Source organism: Rhinolophus ferrumequinum, chromosome X (assembly GCF_004115265.2).
Source record: "Rhinolophus ferrumequinum isolate MPI-CBG mRhiFer1 chromosome X, mRhiFer1_v1.p, whole genome shotgun sequence".
Taxonomy (NCBI): domain Eukaryota; kingdom Metazoa; phylum Chordata; class Mammalia; order Chiroptera; family Rhinolophidae; genus Rhinolophus; species Rhinolophus ferrumequinum.
Window position 1 is genome coordinate 48,698,435 of NC_046284.1, and position 20,059 is coordinate 48,718,493.

At 35.5% G+C, this 20,059-nt stretch overlaps 1 protein-coding gene across 1 annotated transcript in view; it reads right to left on the reverse strand.

Annotated features, from left to right (window-relative positions):
• Positions 1–20,059, reverse strand: part of NRK (Nik related kinase) — a 180,149-nt gene that overhangs the window by 157,452 nt on the left and 2,638 nt on the right. Inside the window, exon 2 of the mRNA XM_033113197.1 lies at positions 14,937–15,002. Coding sequence (XP_032969088.1) covers positions 14,937–15,002 — 66 coding nt within the window. The remainder of the gene's footprint in view (positions 1–14,936; positions 15,003–20,059) is intronic.

Genomic DNA, 20,059 nt, shown 5'->3' on the forward strand with positions numbered 1-20,059 from the left:
AGACTTAACCAGTAAAATTTGAATCAGTACAGTGCTAGACCAGGGAATATTAATGAAGCAGTGTATATTATCTAATCCCTGCCCTCACAGCCTTTTTAGAATGCAAAGTTTGACTGGGGTCAAATGAAGTTGCTTCAGTCCACATCTCATTCCACAGGTTGTAATGCAAATAAATAGAGGGCAAGTTGCATCCTTAAAGACTCAAGTGACTTTTGCTTCTATATAAACCTGAGAGACATCCTCAGCTACTAAATCTCTGTTACTGTAACTTATTCAAACTGCATTATAATTCTCTACCAAGTACATAATGATATATAAAATGTGAGTAAATGGCAGGACAATTCACAGCACCAACAGAATGCAAAAGAAATGAGCATTTGTAAAAGAGTTCAGAGCACATTACTATGTTTACTAGTCACTGTAGAGAGGCAGATCCTCTGCCTATTAAAAAAAAAATACAAATTCTCCTGATTTGTAAAGAGCAAGGAAGGTTTTACAACTCAGCCTTAATAGAATCATAGAAATAGTTACTTTACAATTTATTTCTTTAAACAAATTATCTTACATAAATTAACTGGCCACACAATGCGATATATACGAGTAGATGATGTATTACAGAACTGTACACTTAAAACCTATGTAATATAACTAACCTTTGCCACCCCAATAAATTTTAAGAGAGAGAGACAGAGAGACAGAGAGAGAGACAGAGACAGAGACAGAGAGAGAGAGAAATTAACTGGCCATATTCTAATTGACTTCTGTCAACCAGCTTCCAACCCAACTTACCTATCACTCATGCCTCTACCAGATACAAAGAGGTGGAGAGAATGGGGGAGGTTACCTGGAAAGTTCTGGCCTCACACCAGAGCACCCCATCTGAAGGGCATCAGGGAGGAAGCGTGACAGTGAGTTATGCTTCTCTCATCTCCCTCCCTCAAAGTCCAAGCAGTAAGATACACCTGAGAAGTCCCTTCTAAAAAACATCTTGGATGAGATGTAAAATACCCAGTTTCCATTTTAGCACGGCTATGTGTAGATGCCAACAAACATTTTTGTAATGTCCTTTAAATAACCAGTCAATAAATTCTGTCTGTATATTTTTGAAGGTGGGAGACGGTGGTGGTGAAGAAATCAGTTAAACCAATTTTCACATTGCACTGGCTGGGGTAAACACAAACTCTGCACCCTTCAAACATCACCACTCTGTTTTCCACTTCTCTTAAACTAGTTTGCACATTTCTATTCACATCCGTTCTGCCTTTAGTGCAGTTGAGGGGAAGATATAACCATTTCTTACTCAGTATAATATGTTGCTCAAGTATGAAAAGGCACAAATTCAGCGTATACGAGTAGATATGGTATGCCAAGCTGTTGGAAGTCTTTCAGGAAATGGGACTAAAAAGTACCCAACAAACCAAGACAAATTATATGCATATATATATACACACACACACACACACACATACATACACAAGCCCGGGGTTACCAAAAAATGTATACACATGACTTGTACTCATCTTTTGTTATCAGTATATATTGAGTATTACAATTTTAATACAGATTTTTTTCCTTTCTTAAAATGTGTGTACATTTTTGGCACCCCCAGTATATATAGACATGTAGAAATGGATATAAATATAGATATATAGATATAGATATAGATATGACAGTCCAGGACCTGAGAAATCCACATTTCTAAACCTTTTATATTTTAATATTTTACCATTTGGGGGCATTTTATTTTTTTGAAAGCCACTAAAGCTTAAGGTAGTTAAAAACAAAACACAACAAAAAAACATTACAGCACCTGGCAAACATGGGTAGAAGGCTAAGAGAAACAGGGGCATTTGTAGGCTCTTATTTATGTGTTTTTCTTTCTAATGGCTGCCAATCCTCCAAGTCAGGAAATATTTGCACATGTTCTAGACATCTTCCTGAAGGTATGAGGCTCTCTTGAAACCATCCTTACATTAGGCCGTGCCAGCAACACTACAGAAAACTACAGTATCCTAAGAAAAAAAATACCCTTTCAAACTTCCTAAATGACTTATTCAGCAGAAAGTAATTAAAAAAAAAAAAGTAAAGATAATATTTCCATCCTTTGGAAATATTTATCTGTACACTGTGCCACCTTTTTTTTATAGTCAGAGTAGAAAGTTACTTAGGTGGTATAATTTTGAAAGGCCAACCTGTCTCCAGCATTTGCTTAACAGGGTGTCATTAGTCAATCCTTTCCATCAAGGTACATCTGCAGAGAGCCCGTTAAAACATGTTATTTGGGAGAAGGTCACTTTTGCACACATATTTTTAGTCCCACAAAAAATTGTGCCAAGCACCCATATGTATAAGCATTCTGCTAGTCCCAAAATTTTACAAAAGTAATGATACATTTTTCTGGACACACCTAATTTTTTTCATAATACCTACTTGAGAATGACAACGCTGATAATAAAAGGAGAAAATGTGTGTGGGCAATAGAAAACATACTAAGATATCTACATTGACATTTTTGCTTGCCCTGTTGACCTTGTGCCTACTATGTACAGGGTGCTTTACTAGATGCTCGGGAGGAGTAGCTAAAATGAAAACATCCTGGCCTCCATTCCTGAAGAAACTTGTGAACAAGTTTTAAAGACTAATGAAATCTTAGGCATCTACTCAAAGCCTTGTAACTAGTTTTCTACGGTCATTGCAACACTTTATTTTGTGACAAGGTGGGAGGAACTTGGCTGCTTGCAAAATTCTTGTAGAGGTTAACCACCAGGAAAGCCTTAAAGCAGTAAGTTCTGTTGAAACCTGCAACCCCATGTGATGAGACAGTACAAGGAGAAATTTACTTAAGCAGCACACCTGGTATATACACCTCATCTCCTCATCTTAATAATGCAAACCTGCCTCCATCCACCTGCTTAACTCATTTCCTCTGCCAACCTTTAACCTTCCAAGCTATAGCCACATAGCCCCTCCATGTAATTTATTCCAGCCTAGACTCTGGGAGAAGTTCTGTTCTTAAGTAGTGAACAAACAACAAGGGTTAGAATTAATTATATATATATATATATATATATATATATATATATATATATATATATATATACACACACACACACACACACACACATATATATGTATATATATATATATAATTAATGCTCCTAGAAATGCATCCATTAGAAAATAAACAAATTCTTTTTTTTAAATTTGTTAATTTTTAAAATCACCACCATTCAGAAACCAAGCATCTACAAAGGAGACACAGAAGTCCTATCTCATCTTTTAGAGACACTAACTTTCAGTGATCCTTTGTTGCCTCCCTCTTCCCTGGGGCGCCCACAGGAGCGCTAACTGAAGCAAAATGCATCTGGGCCTGGAGAAAGGCCCCTGCTTACTAGAAGAGAGTAAATGAGTGACAGCAAGCACACCCCTGCCTTCCTAGGGCTTTCAGGAGTCTGAGTAGGAATTTAGCCATAAGCTTCAAGTGTCCTGTAAAGCCCATCTGCTTGTCCCGGTCCACTTCTGAAATTCTACCAAGTCCCAGAAAACGTCATTCAGACTACAATGTGCCTTAGTGCCCATCATGAAGAAATGTACTGAAGGGGCACACCATGAACGATCTTCATCACTGACCTCAGCTCACCAGTTTCCTGTCAACTTTTGTAGTTGGGCAGATATTTCTTTCAACTGGCTGATCTAGTTGAATGCTTTTTAACTCCGGCTTGCACATGTTGGGCCGAATATAACACAGTACAGAGCACAGACCTAGGGGCCAGGCAAATTTTGGTTTGACTCCTCACTTTGCAACTTACTAGCTTTGTGAACTTGTTCAGTAACTCAAGTTCTTACATCCTAAATTGTCTAATTTATGAGATGGGAGGATGATGATATAATGGTACCCACCTCCTAATACTCTTATGAGATATAAGTGATATAATATAAATTAAGGACTAGACACAATGTTAATACTCAGTAAATATTACCCATTTTTAGGAATTTGAACTATCTCTAAAGTGGCTAACATTTTATTCTCTATCTTTCATTTTCTCACCCAATTTGTATACCAGATAATTTTATTTAATTTTAATTTTCTTCTCAGCATCAAGAAAAGCTGTCCTTTTCCTGAGGACTTTTAGATTTGTCCTTTTTGTTCATGGTCATGTTTCTGTTTTATTTTGTTTCTCTTCAGAGTTAATGATTTATACAAAATGTTACTGGCAGTGCTTAGAATATAATCAATCTTCTTTTCCCTCAGGGGACCCTGAATAATCCAACCTCCTTTTCCTAGTCATAAAGGAACTCTGCCTATAAATGACATACCTGAAAAGAGGTTTCTTATTTTTCCAACACAAATTACACATAAACCATTTCATGTCATTATTTCTCCAATTGAAATGACACAAAATTTACACCTTATTGTTTCTCTCTCCATGCTCTGGTAGAGGAGAAATTTGTTATAACTTGGGTGTAGCTGAACAAGGAAAACAATAACACTGTAGGTTAAAGAACTGCTTATATATTCCAATAATTCTTTGATATTTTAGCATAATTTTACTTATAGGCCTCTTTCTTCGTAAGAGCCTTCTTTCAGTGTAGACCCAGAAACATGAAAGTGTAATGGCTTCCACTGTTCATTTGACACCTTCAGACAGCTACAGTGGCACATTAATTTCTAAATGTAACTTTGGCATCACCCACAAAACTACCTTAGATACAGACACACAAATATAGTAGAATATTAGAAAGTTCTAAAACCAAGTTAGGACTCATTCTTATTTCAAATGTTAGAACTGCCTAAATGCTGTTTTCCAAAATGTGGTGAGGACCCAGCTAACTAGGTTTTAGTGGTCAACTACTAGATCAAGGAAAGCAAGAACTCTTGATACTTCAACAATCAACCATCTTCACTGAATTTACTGAGAATCTGACCACAATCATTCATATATATATATATATATATATATATATATATATATATGTTTTTATGTAATTTATAGTATATATACATATACATGTATTTTGTGTATATATTTATATACATACACGTGTGTATATATGTACATACCTATACATATTTTACATATATATGCATTTATGCAAAATAAAACAAATGTTAATTTTCAATATATTAGACAAAAAGTACATTAGTTTTTTCTAGCACTGCTCCAACCCATTCCCACCACTCTATGAAATGGTTTATAAAAGCTTGTCCTCAAACTGTAATTGAAAAATAAGTTAAAAAAAAATTTAAAGCTTGTTCTCATAAATTTTCCTAAAATTGATATATTAAAAATCAGCTTTAAGTCTATAAGCCAAGCATCAATTATGGAATTTTGTATATCTGTTTTTAGTAATTGTAATATTCCCACACACATAGAAATTTATACTTTTGTTTTTTTAAAAAACAATAATTGGGATGTTTTTATATGATTGACCAAAGCCACCATACTATAGTTTATCAGTATTCACTTCTGTTTAGCAATATGTGTCTTCTTTATACATTTAAATTTGTCTTTTCTGCCCCTGGAACAACTTTATAAAAATAAACTGGACTAAGTATATGAAGATACGAGATATTTGCATTATCCCAATATACCCAAGCACTGAATTTGAATATATTTCCATGTATATCTGTAACCTTATTAAACAGATTAGTGTTGTGGTGAAAATTTTTAAATGTGGCCTCTTGAGAGCACAAATCTCACATATGACTTTTACTTTCATCTTTTGTTCCTATCAGGCTATTGCTTCTTCCTTCCTTAAGATTTATCAGGAGGCAGAAGTAAATTTTGGTGTAACAAAAAAAGGAAAAGACAAGCTTGTAACTCAGAGCCTGGGATATATTACACAGTTGGAGAGATGTCATGGCCAAGATAGAAATATTCCATTTTCTCCAAGGCTTTTAAGACTCAGCACTTTCCACTAATTTGGTCCCCTGAGTCTCAATTTCTTTAGCCTATGTTTGCCCCCTTTGCAAATATTCAATCTCGGTTCTCTTACTGAGGAAAACCTTGTTCCTGGAGTCTCAGACACTTCATTAGACCTTCTACATCCAGGAAAAAATGACAACCCCTTTTCCTCCTTCCATTTTCCCAGTCTCACCCTAGCTCTCCCTCTCCTTCCTGTTACCCATCACTCCCTCCTCAAATGTAGAGGCCACAATCATAGTGAAAACCTCCTTCCTTATGTCTAGTAAAACTAAATCAATAAAAAATGACCAACCCACCTCCCCCCAAAAAAAGTGTTTTCTGATCATCTTAACTAGCTCCTAGTATCTAACACAGTGCTTGGAACATAGTAGGCATTGGATTGATGTCTAATTTTTTATTATATAAAAATTTAAACATTCAAGGAAATATTTTTATTTAGTGGATAAATTTAATGTTTCCTATTGTAGAGCAGCTAGAGGGTTACTTAAGAAAGACAAATCCTTACTTTTGAAGCCTCTTATCACAAGGGGGTGATGTCACGGGAAGAAAGTGGAACCAAGAGAGAGCTATGGACTTATGGTACTGTGTTAGGAAGTTATAGCAGCCTGATAAGCAGGTGGCCTCAACTCAGCTTCAGCTTGAATTCCTGCTTCTGAGGCTTGTGATGTATGATGAAATGCATGGTCTTATGCAATTTATGGATGCTCAAGCAATACTTGTTGGCTGAATTAGTTGAGCTTTATTTACAAAACGGTAAGGATGTGAGGAAACTTTCTTACCTAAAAAGAAGCATTCACATTGCTAGGCATTTGATAGGCAAATAAACAATATAATTTCAGCCTAAAAGGAAAAATACTCAAACCCCTATCCAATAGGCCTAGTGGCTAGGCAACCCAAAAGTCTGCACCATGTTTCTGAAACTTCAATTTAAAATACCATACACTGTGTGTCATCAACTTTGAGGACATTTCTTTTGTGACTTTCTGTTCCCATACCCTACTCAACTTCAAATGCAGAAAATGTAACTAGTAAACCTAACTCTCACCTGCCTGGTGAGATTTCCAAGTAAAAACAATGTATCAAGCAGTTACGTAAAAAAATCAAATTTAAGAGTGAAGCATTAGAGACTGTTTTGAAAAAATCCATATTTAATGGTGCACTTCCAAAGTACAAGCAATTCAGGAATTTTGATCATAATTGTAATGCCACACCTTCATATATCTGACTTAATCTGCTGACTACCAAAGGACAGATGACTGCTCTAATATCTTTCAGGAATGGTTTCTTATTTATGCCCTGGATATGCATTGAAGTTTTAGAACAATAAGATATTTTGAGCAGTCCTTTCCTTCCACCAGCACTAATTGATTTCCAACTAGGCATCATGCACATGTGACAATTAAGCTATAGACCCAATTGTAGAGATTTACCCTATTTCAGGTGAAGTTATCCTTTGCTCGAAATGGTTGCCTTGAACCTTTTTCCACTCCTATTTCTGTCCTCACCACCTACAAATGGCAATGTGGGAATGGGTGACTGAGGTTAAGGGTACAGTCAATACTTTATTAAGGTCAAGGCAAACTGATTCATTTTGGAGATTCAGTTCATTGTCTCACTTCACTAGTATTCTGCTTAATAAAATGGTGTTAGATAACAGCAACGTATGATGAAGGATCCTGCCTTCCCAATTTATCTGCTACCCAGTTATACCTTTGCATTGGGTATCACAGTAGTTACTGAGCTAAATATCAGGTCTTACTATCAGATGGCAAAGTAGAAGAGAGAATAGAAAAACATGATGAAAATAATTTTATTTAATGTAATGAGGACTACTCCAACTAGTAGCTAAAATCAGTTTCTATTTTGCCAGGTGCTGAAGGGACTATAAAATAGTTATTAATATGCTGATGACAGTAAGAACAACAACAGCTTACTTTTTACTGCATTCTGGGCACTGTGTTAGCTGTATTGCCAAAGAGCCAGAAGAAACCCTGGAGGTTATCTAACACATTTATTTTATAGTTGAGGAAATGGGCCCAGAAAAGTCAAGTTATATGTATAGTGTCAGTTAGTGGGAGATTCAGGTTGCCACCACACACTATGCAACCTTAAAGTGTGTTGGTCTCTTCCTTAATATTTCATTAAATAACTGTGGTTTCTAGGTGTGCATTGTTCTTTGGGAAATTAATTTTTAGTAGTACCATTACAAAACAGTTACAACCTGTTTTGTTTTTGCTCAGATGGTCTCACATGGGCAAATTCTAAATATTCCTTCAATTCAAATGACAACTCGAAAGACATTAGCGGCTAAAGATGAAGAGGAAGCTATATTTTATCTCTATTAGGAGAAAAAAAAGAAGAATGGTACTTTCTTTTAAAACAAGAGAGAAAAATAAAAGCCACTATTTTAAGTGAGGTTTCTACTGGCAGGAGGTAGGAGAGAGTAGAAAGATAGGCATCTAGTTAGAAGAAAAAGAAGGAAAAGAAAAAGGTTTATAATGTGGAGTGTGCAACTCGGCCTTTATTTCAATGTGCACAGACCGCAGCAGACAGCTGGAAACCTGCCAGAGAACGAAGCCTTGGAAACTAGCTGGGAGACACTGGAGAGACTTTAACCAAAACAAACACCAGTAGGGGATGTGGTTGGCAGCAATGAAAAAGGAAAGGACTCTATGAGTCATTCTGACATTAATTTTGAATGGTATCAAACTTCCATTTTGTGGTACAGTGTTTGGTACTGTCATATATGTGTGTGTGTGTGTGTGTGTGTGTGTGTGTGTGTGTGTGTGTGTGTATATATCACAAGGTTTAACAATTAAGTTCATGAACTTTGTTGCAACAATGTTGCTAACCTTTTTTGATATCAGAGGGATTATTCATTATGAAATTGTACCAACTGGACAAGCAGTTAACCAAGTTTACTATTTGGAAGTATTGAAAAGGCTGTGTGAAAAAGTTAGACAACCTGAACTTTTCGCCAACATTTCATGGCTCTTGCATCATGACAATGTACCAGCTCACATGGCACTGTCTGTGAGGGAGTTTTTAGCAGTAAACAAATAACGGTATGGGAATACCCTCCCTACCTACCTGATCTGGCCCCCAATGACTTCTTTCTTTACCCGAAGATAAAGGAAATATTGAAAGGAAGACATTTGGATGACATTTAGGACATCAAGGGTAACATGGTAACAGCTCTGATGGCCATTCCTGAAAAAGAGTTCCAAAATTGTTTTGAAGCCTGGACTAGGCGCTGGCATCCGTGCATAGCTTCCCAAGGGGAGTACTTCGAAGATGATCATAGTGATATTCAGCAATGAGATATGTAACACTTTTTCTAGGAAGAGTTCGCGAACCTCATTGTCAGACCTCATACACACACACACACACACACACACACACACACACACACCCCGTGTTTCCCCAAAAATAAGACCTAACCAGAAAATAAGCCCTAGAATGATTTTTCAGGATGACATCCCCTGAACATAAGCCCTAATGTATCTTTTGGAGCAAAAATTAATATAAGACTTGGTCTTATTTTCGGGGAAACACGATATATCTATATCTATATCTATATATACATACACACACACACACACACATATATGTGTATATATATCGTGTTTCCCCGAAAATAAGACCAGGTCTTATATTAATGTTTGCTCCAAAAGTTAGGAGATATGTGTGTGTGTGTGTGTGTGTGTGTGTACATATACATATAAGTTAGGATATATATATATATATATATATATATATATATATATATATATCTCCTAACTAATATTACATTACAAAGAAATAGAAATATGGAATAGAAAAAATATGGAATAAAAATTATACCCAGTATCTCACTATTCACTATTTTCCATGTGCATCTTTCCACGTCGCTGTAATCAGAGTGTACATATAATATGGAATAGTTAACATCTTAAACAGAATTCTATGTTGCTAGATATCTTCATAAACATTAGTTTTCAGAGCAATGATATACTGAATATAAGACAGTTTACTTCATCTTAACTATGATTTTGCTAAATTTATCTTTTTATAAATAATAGCAACAGTAATAATGATATCGATAGCTATCTTTAAAATAGATCTACCATGTGAGAAGCATTTTATGCACATTATTTTTAAATTTTATCAACTATCGCAATGTATGTATTATTAGCTCCATTTTATAAATAAGGAAAATATACTCAGAGTTTTGTGACTTGCTCAAGGTCATAGCTAATGGCCAAGTAAGCACTGAATCGGGCTCCAAAGAAGGTCCCCTTTTCACCATAATATACTACCTTTCTGCTAAAATGAATATTTTATGCTCTTTCTGTATGTTTGGTGTTTATAATAGATTTCCAAATGTGAGATTACTGATGTTAAGTGTATGAACACTTTAAAAGCATTTACTACATACTCATGATTGTTTTCCATGAAGAAGATATTCATGTATATATAGCACCATCCCAAAACTTTTTACAGAGGGAAATTAACTTGAAATAGAAAAAAGGCAGTCACACCAATGAGTGACAAAGGAAAATCTGTCTAATGAAATAAAGCATCTGTAATCATCTACTCTATCCTAACAACAAAAAAGCTGAATAATCTACAAAATTATAATTTTTCCTGAACCCAGAAAGAAGTCTCACAGCAAGCACTTCCAAGGAGAGATGGGATATGAGCACTGTCTCACCTGTGCTTGCAGAAGGAAGACAGTCACCATAGAAGCTAGTATAAAGAATCCAGCTAAGTTTTTAATGAACTGATAAAGGCCAAGTATGGGCTAGCATGAGAGTACAGTACCCTTGTGAGCCACAGATACAAGAGAAATCTATACACACTTGTAGGTTTTTCTCCACAGATTTATAGTAATAACCTGGTGGAGAGGAGAAGCCATTGCGTAGGAAAAGCATGCAACTATGTCCAATTGCTTCCCCTCTAAGGAATAAATAAACACCTTAAGCTGTAGGGGAAGGGCAGCAAACCCTGTTTCCTCCCTTCCATGGTATAGATGAAGACCTACTGCAGCTGGGGGAAATGTAAAAGAAAATGAAGTCCTCTACTTCTTCAGGAGGGGCAGAAATTAGTCCTGTGACCAGACCATTTAGAAGTGTCCTACCACTAGCAGAAGGTCAAGATAACTGATAAATTCCCAACTCGCATGACCCAGAGACACAGAATCTGCTTAAGACTGAAGCTGAAACAGGAAAACAGGGAAATCCTCCCTGCCCCCCATACCACTAGGCTTTCAATCACTTATAATGAAGCAATAGCAGTATATCACTAGGGGAGGCACAAGAGCATGGAGAGAGAATCTGAGACATAGATACACAGGGAAGGTCTAAAACTGAGGGTAGAAAGGGAATATTGAGAAAAAACATTCAGCAGACAAACCCTAATGGTAACCAAAAGGTAACAGAGGAAATTTGAAGGTGGTGGTGAACTGAGGGTAACCATAGCAACTAACGGGCATAGCTCATCTTCTTATTAGTTTGACTCAACCCCCCATATTATTGACCTAGTGGAACATATACTTCAACCTCTCCTGTTGTATATACTGTGTCTGGCATTCAAACCAAATTTTTGAGAAACAACAAGCAAGGGAAAAAGAAAAGCCCACTCTCAGACAAAACAATCAATATAACCAGCCTCATAGATGACTTGGAGATCCAAATTATGAAACAGAAAATTTAACGTAACTATGATTGATATGTAAAAGGCTTTAGTGAAATATATGGAAAATATGCATGAACAAATGGAGATTTCTGCCAAGATGTTAACTAAAAAAATGAGTGGAAATGCTGGAAATGAAAAACAGTAAAAGAGCTAAAGAATGCCTTTGACAAACTCATCAGTAAAATCAAAAAAGCTGAGAAAGGAATCAGTGAAACTGAAGACAGGAAAAAAAATTGACCCAAACTGACACACAAACAGAACAGAGAATGAAAACAAATAAACATGTATGTGCACATGCGTGTGCGCGCACACACACACACACACACACAAATGAAAAACAAAACAGAGCATCCAAGATCTGTGGGTTAATACCAAATGGTCTAACACATATGAAACTAGATTTACACAAGGACAAAAAAGAGAAAAAGGAAGAAGAAATATTTGAAGAGATAAAGGTCAAGAATTTCTCTCAAATAATAAGACATGTCAAATTACATATCCAAGAAGCTCAGAGAAACTCAAGTATGATAATAAATACCCCACCAAACACACACAAACACACACACACACACACTCACTCACTCACACACACGACATTTCACATTTAAACTGCTGAAAAATAAAGGTAAAGAGACAACTTTTAAAGGCTGTCAGGAGAAAAATACAAAGGAGCAAACACAGGAAAACAATAGAGTGGTATCTTTAAGTTCCAAAAGAAAAATATAACTGTTAACCCAAAATTCTACATCCAGTGTAAATATTTTTCAAAAATTCAGGAAAAATGTAGACTTCTCATGCAAACAAAAGCAGAGAGTTCTTTACCAGAAGACCTGAGCTATACAAATGTTAAAGGAAGTTCTTCAGGCTTGAGGAGTTTCACACCCTGATAGAAACTTGGATTTATCCAAAGAAATGAAGATTCCAGAAGTGGTTCAAATGCATATAAATGTATTTTTGTCTTTTTAATTGTTCTAAAAGATATCAACTAAATAAAACATAGTAATGTTGAGTATAAGGAACAAAGTAGTACTGTGGAATTATATCATACGTAAAAGCAAAACGTATAACAAACATAATCATAGTACACAAACTGGGAAACCACACACAGTGAAGTAGTAGAATATTACTTGAAGGTATATACTGTGTAATTTAAGATGTATATTGACAAATCTTGATTCTGGTGTTAGTTACATGAATTAATGTTTTTGTGCAAACTCAGAAAATTGTACATTTGAAGGGGTAAATTTTACCAAATACAAACTGCAGTAAGTTGTCACTTAATATAGGTTTAGTGACTTTTGATGAAACGACGTATAATGAAAACCAATTTTACCATAAGCTAATTGGTATAAATGAGAGTTAAGTTCTTAATGGCATCTCATCAACATTATAACAAAATGACATTGAATGAAATAACGTTATTTGAGGATCTGTTGTACATCTCAATAAACTCTAGTTAAAAAAAAAAAATTATCATGCACAACTCACCTTTTTAACCTCTTGACTTTTCTTGTTTTTATGGTATCACAGTTCTGATGACTGATGACGAGAACCCATTTTTTTGTGCTATCTAACCTTACCTTTGCTTTTTACCTCATATAACTGAAGTTTTTAATCCTAAAATCTGGTGGTATACAGAGCTCTATTCCTTCAAATCAAAACAAGTATACACACACACATGGGCACACACACACTTAAATACACACTCCTCAGGAATTAAAATGTGATAGAGCCATGGAGATTACGAACGTGCCATAAAGAAGAGGAACTTCTATGTATAAGGTATGGGTACTTATGTATAACATGGCAAAATTCACTTAGATCACACACATGTTAACTAATCATTCAGTCTGGAATGCAACTGAGTTAACATGAACAATATGCTTGTATCTGTATCACATCACTGTCTATAGGTTGCTGGTTCTATTAATAGGTAAGGTCAAAATTGTTTGAAAAATCTTTTGTTATGAATATTTGCATTCTTGCTGTTACCTCAAGTCACCAAGGTTCTTTCTGCTTTTAGGACCCTTCCACAATGCTGCTTCTACTACTCAACTTCTATGCTATAAGCACTTTTGGGCAAATTTTAAAGATCTCCCCCACCCCAACCTGGGTAGATAAATGAATAAAGGAACCCCTTCTGGGCAGATGCAGCCCTAAAGGCACTAGGCTTGGCAAGCACAGGGCATCCTTGTCTGAACTAGAAAGAAGCTCTTTCATTGGACCTAAACCAGGGCACCTCTATACCACTCCCATATAGAGGATCTGTGGTCAGTGGACAGTAAGGATCTAGCCTAGGGACAGTGATCTGGGTTTTGAGGGGACAGACCTTGGGAAGAGGAACACTGCATTTGTATAGAATCTTATACAAGATGAGAAAATGTCTATTCTTCACATTAAAGAGTGTGGGAAGGGCACCTGATCAAGATGATAGGGCCACTAAAGCAACACCATCTCCCAGCCAGCCTTTAACACTATCCTGCTTCTGCCTAGATGGCATGAACATAATCTTCCACAACCACACTTTTGCTTGGTTATCTCATAATTTGTTCTCCTGGTATCAGTTAACCAAGCACTTCCCCAAGAAGACCAAAGCTGACCCTTCAATCTAACTTACGCCCTCCTGTTCTATGCTTTTTATATCACTAGGAATTTTCTTAGTGAGAATATACTACAATTGCAATTATACAGTTATTTGTGTGCCTCCCTCAACCCTTCCCGTATACTCATATGTAATCACTTACACATTTCTAGACCATCAGCCCCAGAAGATCATGGACCATCTCTTTTGTTCATTGCTTTGACAGTTCAGAGACTATCACAGTGCCTGGCACAAACTTTGTGCTTAATAAATAATCGCTAAATAAATGCAGAGTTTTTCTTGTTCAATTCTTTGGCAAATTCTGTCACACACATGAGCACTCTCATGTACAGTATGACAGAGAATGTTGTGGAAATTTTCTTTTTTATAACACTCAGTTTAAAAGCTGAAAGTGAGTAATTAGAATGGTATGGATATATAAATGTATGACAAGTGATATTTTAGTTGGGGACATCTTATTTGAATTAGTTCCCTTTTCCATTGGTGATTTTATTAATTTTCTTCTAATAATTTTTAGATCTTACGTTTGGTTGGTTGTTTCACTATAAATTCGCAATGCACTCCTTTTGTAATAATTCTTACAGATGTCACTGAGCTATCTTAATTTGATTCATCTCTCAAAGTTTGATGTTGTGTTTTGACATTATTTGATTTTTGATGTAGGGTTTTGACTTGCAATCACTGTTGTTATTAGAAACTGAGGAAAGAATACATAATCTATCTCTACTTACCAAATAGATTCTTCCATAAGTACCAAGGCCAATGGTTTTGTCCAGTGAGAATATTCCAGTTGGATCCTGAAAAAAATGCAGAGCAAAAATTGTCAATCTTCTTGAAAAACAGGCAAACATTCAACTGTCTAGAATGGCATTTCCAATCTGTTTTGCTCCTTTAGAATTTCCATGGGAAGAACTTAAGTGTCATTTACCAAAGAACAGACATGTCACAATCCCCTTGGATGAAGTGTAATCATTTATAAAAAAGAAACAATGATATTGACACTAAGGAGTTGTATAATTATCACAAAGCTGTAAAATTCATACGATTATGTCTAGTTAAGGAATATTCATAATACAATTAGAAAGAATATTAAGACAGAAATAAGTTCATTGCATGCAATTGAAATACTCTTTTAATATGCATTTTTTGAGTGCTAACCAGACAGGCAGAAGGTTTAGCTTAGAGCAATGATGAGTACATATTAGATATAAAATCTAGATAGCTTATGCATATAAAAGAAATTCTTAAGAAAGAATAGCATCTCTGAATGTAAATAACAAAGCAAAATCATGGCATTAAAAGAGCATCATTTTAAAAACTAGACAAAGTTGTTTTTGTTTGTTTTTTAAGTTAATCTTTGCATATCTTTTCATGGCACAAATTCACTGATATTTTCTTTGTCTTAACCTATATGTTGCTTCATAGCAGACAAAATATAACATATTTATGGGCATATTCCTAAGGCTTCCATATTCATCCTTAAACATTGTTTCCTTATATGTTAAAATATGGGTATTTCTTTCTTGTTCACCACAAAACATGATTTTTGAATTTTATCACTACTTACACTTTTAGTGTAGCAGCCTATTTTGCTATTTTAGCAAAACATATAAGGTATCGGTAGATGCCAGTTTATATACAAAGTGGTAGCACCATTGGCAAATTCTTGGAAATTCATGTACCTTATAGAAAGCACACTTTATATACACAAACATTGTTTAACCTTATTTGAAAACATTTTCATTACTGTGACAAATGTGAGCTAAACAGAAAAACTATTGAGCGTATGCAATATATATACCGAAATTATAGACTCTTTAAAACTGGTGTGACATTTGTGTAATCTAGCAAAACTGTCATAGGAAAATGACACAGCTCTGGGATTACTTCAGTCAACAAATATTCAACCAGACAGAGTCTGGAGACTGGAGTTTCAGCCCCAGCTCTGCCATTAATTAACTATATGACACTGGGTAAGTTATTTACTCTCTCTGTGACTTACTTTTCACATATATAAAAAGAAGGTGCTGTGTTAGGTGATTTCCTAGTCCTAGCTCTAAAATTCTATGAGAAAAAAAATCATATTCCAACATTCTAAAATCCAGATGTTTCTACTGGATTGATATAACTGTTGTTAGAAAAAACAGCAGCCTACTTTCTGAAAATCATCATCAAAATCAATGTCGCAATATGCTCAATATTATTATAAGCAAATAATTCAGTGAATATACTCCCAGTGAAATTACGAAAGTTATTTAAAATGACAATTTTGAGGATTGAAGAGAAGTAAAAATGTATTGTTATAGTGGCCTTGATATTAAGCATGTCATTGTTGTTGTAACTCACTGAAAAATTTATGGGGAAATATTAGCCAACAAAGGAGTTGCTAAGATTCAGCTTGAAGAGTTTATCACTTTAGCATATTTCTTTGAAGAATATCATTGAGGGGTTTACATTAGACATTATTAATTCTGGAGAAACAGCCTCCAGCCATCTGTCAAAAGAATCGGATAGCTTAGCTGGTTCCTATTGGTAAAATATTCTTTGTTATGGTTAAGGCTGAATTTTAGCTGAAAAAGATACCATATATTAGAGAATTACTAAAATAGCTGAACAACTTTATAGTCTTAAATTTCTTTAATCCTTTTCCTACCCCTCAATGACGTAAGTACCTTGCTCATATTTGATCTCAGGTATCTAATTACTCAAAAAAGACACCAAGGAAATGGACAGTGACAATAAAATGCCTGTGGAATTCGTGAAGGCCTTATTTTATCTATATTCATATTGTCCAGAAATTTTTTCCTGCTCACATGTGACCAAAACATCTTAATTCTCTTCATGCTCACATTAAATAAAAAGCTTTTACATTTTTTCTTCTGTGTTTAAAGGCAGCTCAGCTTAGTATGCACCAATTCTAAGAGTATTTTTCATTAGTTTTATGCGTTATTTCTCATTTCCCATATTCACACTAGTATCTTTCAAGACTGAATGATAAACTAGGGGAAAAGAGACCTATACTAATTACTAGGGTAATATTACTCAATTTCTTATATCAGATTTTTCCACTGAATTATAATCATAGAAAGTTTATTCTGGGCTCCCACGAAAGGAAGCATTAAAAATGAACCTCTTCCATCACCATATATTTGATCCCCCTTACCCTCATCTCCCACCCCCCACCCCCCTTACCCTCTGGTAACCACTAAACTATTGTCTGTGTCTATGAGTTCTTGTTTCTCATTTGTTTGTCTTGTTCTCTTGTTGTTTTTGGTTTATATACCACATATCAGTGAAATCATATGGTTCTGTGCTTTTTCTGGCTGACTTCTTTCGCTTAGCATTATACTCTCAAGGTCACCCCAATAAATTTTAAAAAAAAATGAACCTCTTTTTTTGATGGGGGGGGTGGGTGTCATTGTGAAATTTAAAAGTCTATATCAGAGGGAGCTCCATAATTACTTTGTCCTTTCCTCTGCAGTGCCACTCCAAGATAGGAAAACCAGAAGAGGAAAGATCTTTATATCTGTGACAGCAATATCAATTTGAATCTTATTTGGTGGTTCAGTATGCTTTGGTGTTCCATTTAGTTAAAGTAAACAAACAAACAGACAAACAAACAAACAAACAAACAAATAAAGTTCGTAATCAGGAAACCCTAATTCATAAAAGCTTTGCTCAAAATAGATTATTAAAACATTTTTGAACCTTAAAATGTTGGGCAAATACTTTACACTTCGTTAAATTTTTCTATGTATCTAAATTATTACCTGCAATTTAAAATACCTAGACTGGTTGCCCCCAGAAACCTAGTATTTTGGGGAGTTACTTATGTCTTCTGAATTCAAGGAGAGGAGGAAAGAATAAGCACCTTGATGGACAATTTTATTAAGGGCAGGGGGTGAGGATGGGGGTAACAGGAAGAAAAAGAACCACTAGAAGGCAGTGTTTACTGGTCATGGAAGAGACTCAGAAGCAGAGGCTGAACCAAATACAGCAAAAATAAAGAACAAAAGGGAACCGTTAAATGGTCAATATGGGTAGTGATAAATTTTAGATTTAAGGCAGTAAACAAGGAGAATTAGGGAACACATTCCAGTAGTCAGACAGCTAAAGGAAGGAACGAGATCACACAGTACTTACAAAGAATAGCACAGACTTTTTGCTTTTGTTTTAAATATTAAAAATAGCAATTTTATCAAAAGACTTCATGGAGAGGGAACCTGAAAATGGTGGTTATAACAAAGTAAGTGCCAGAGTGAGTTTCAGAGGTAGTTCGAAGAAAGGGCTTCACAATTCAAATGGAAAACTTCGAAAAAAAATCTCTTCCTCTAGAAGAACACTGTTTCTCAAATTGTGTTCTATACAGACTCTCCCTACGTGAGAACTGTCGGGGAACCCTTGTTTATTAAAATACAGATTCCTTGTCCCTACCATAGATTTATGAAATTGTAATTTCTGGGGATGAGTTCTAAGATCCCCAGATGATGTATGTGTAGTATTCTTGCACACTAACATAAAACCCATTGTTCTAGAAACTGGACAAAAAAAAAAAAAAGACTGAGAACATAGACTGAAATACAAGGTGTTGCTGAGGTGATGCTCTACACTGTGTAATGGAGGATATGCTGAATGTTTCAATCTTTGTGGACTATAAAGTAAAACTGCTGCAAAACGGGTCTAAAGGACTCTGTAAAGTGGGAAGGTTCTAAGGACTGAGTGTGGGAAGCAGGCTTGGTCTGGGTGGTGGAAGACTGGGAGAGCTGGTATTTATATTTAAATATAAACTTAATGTAATTCAAATATAGTTTTTGGATCATATGCTATTTCAGATCACCTCTGCCACTACTGTCCTCCAAGCCTGTCTAATCCTGACCCCAATATAGATTAGGACTACACATGGCAGTGTCAAATACCAAGGCCACAGCCGTGAGGAATGTCATTACCATACTGGGCACAGAAGGCAAAGGGGACTATCATAGTGAAGAGATGCCAGATTTGGAGATGAAGAAATAGATTTCAGTCCCAAGGATTGAGTGACATAGGCATACTAAGAAAATATATGTATGTATACATATAGACACACCCCAGGTATTGCAGGCAGGCAAGGGGAAAAGAATACACACACACACACACACACACACACACACACACACACACACACACACACACATAGAGATATAAGGCTTTGCAATTCTCTTTCAAAAGAAAGTGCAAACCACAGATCTCAGTATTTTCCTTTTTTGTTTTGTCACATATAGGAAATATTTATTCAATAGTCAGTCAGGAAAAATTACAGCCGCCTATTAATTAACAAACAAAATGTAGTTGACTTGTCATTCTCTGGTTATTATGTTGGCTGTCTTATTTTATGTCTGTAACTTCAGGGTATTATGCAAAAAAAAGTTATACAATTCCCTCACCCCTTCCAGCTTCTCCAGTTTTCACTATTGCTTACTATTTTAGGTTTAAAAATAATATCTGTGTAATAACAAAAAAGACCAACAAATCCTCCACCACTTTCTTTAAATCCTAATTTGCATAGCAAGCCTAACCTCTCTCATGGGTCCTTGTCTTGTGGACATTTAGCTGGCCAGCCCGACAAAGGACATAATATATCCATTTTAAAATGGACCCATATTTAATTATTCTATACTCTACAAGATTTTCTTTATCATTGTGAAACTCCAAGATCTGAATTACCCCTCATTATCTGGCTGTTGCCAAATTGGTATACTTGGTGTTGACAGATGCCAACTTTCTCACCTTCATATATATCCTATTGAGGATAATTATCACAAGGGTTCCCATCACATGCAGGTTTCTTTGCTTGATCATCTCTACTTTTCATCAA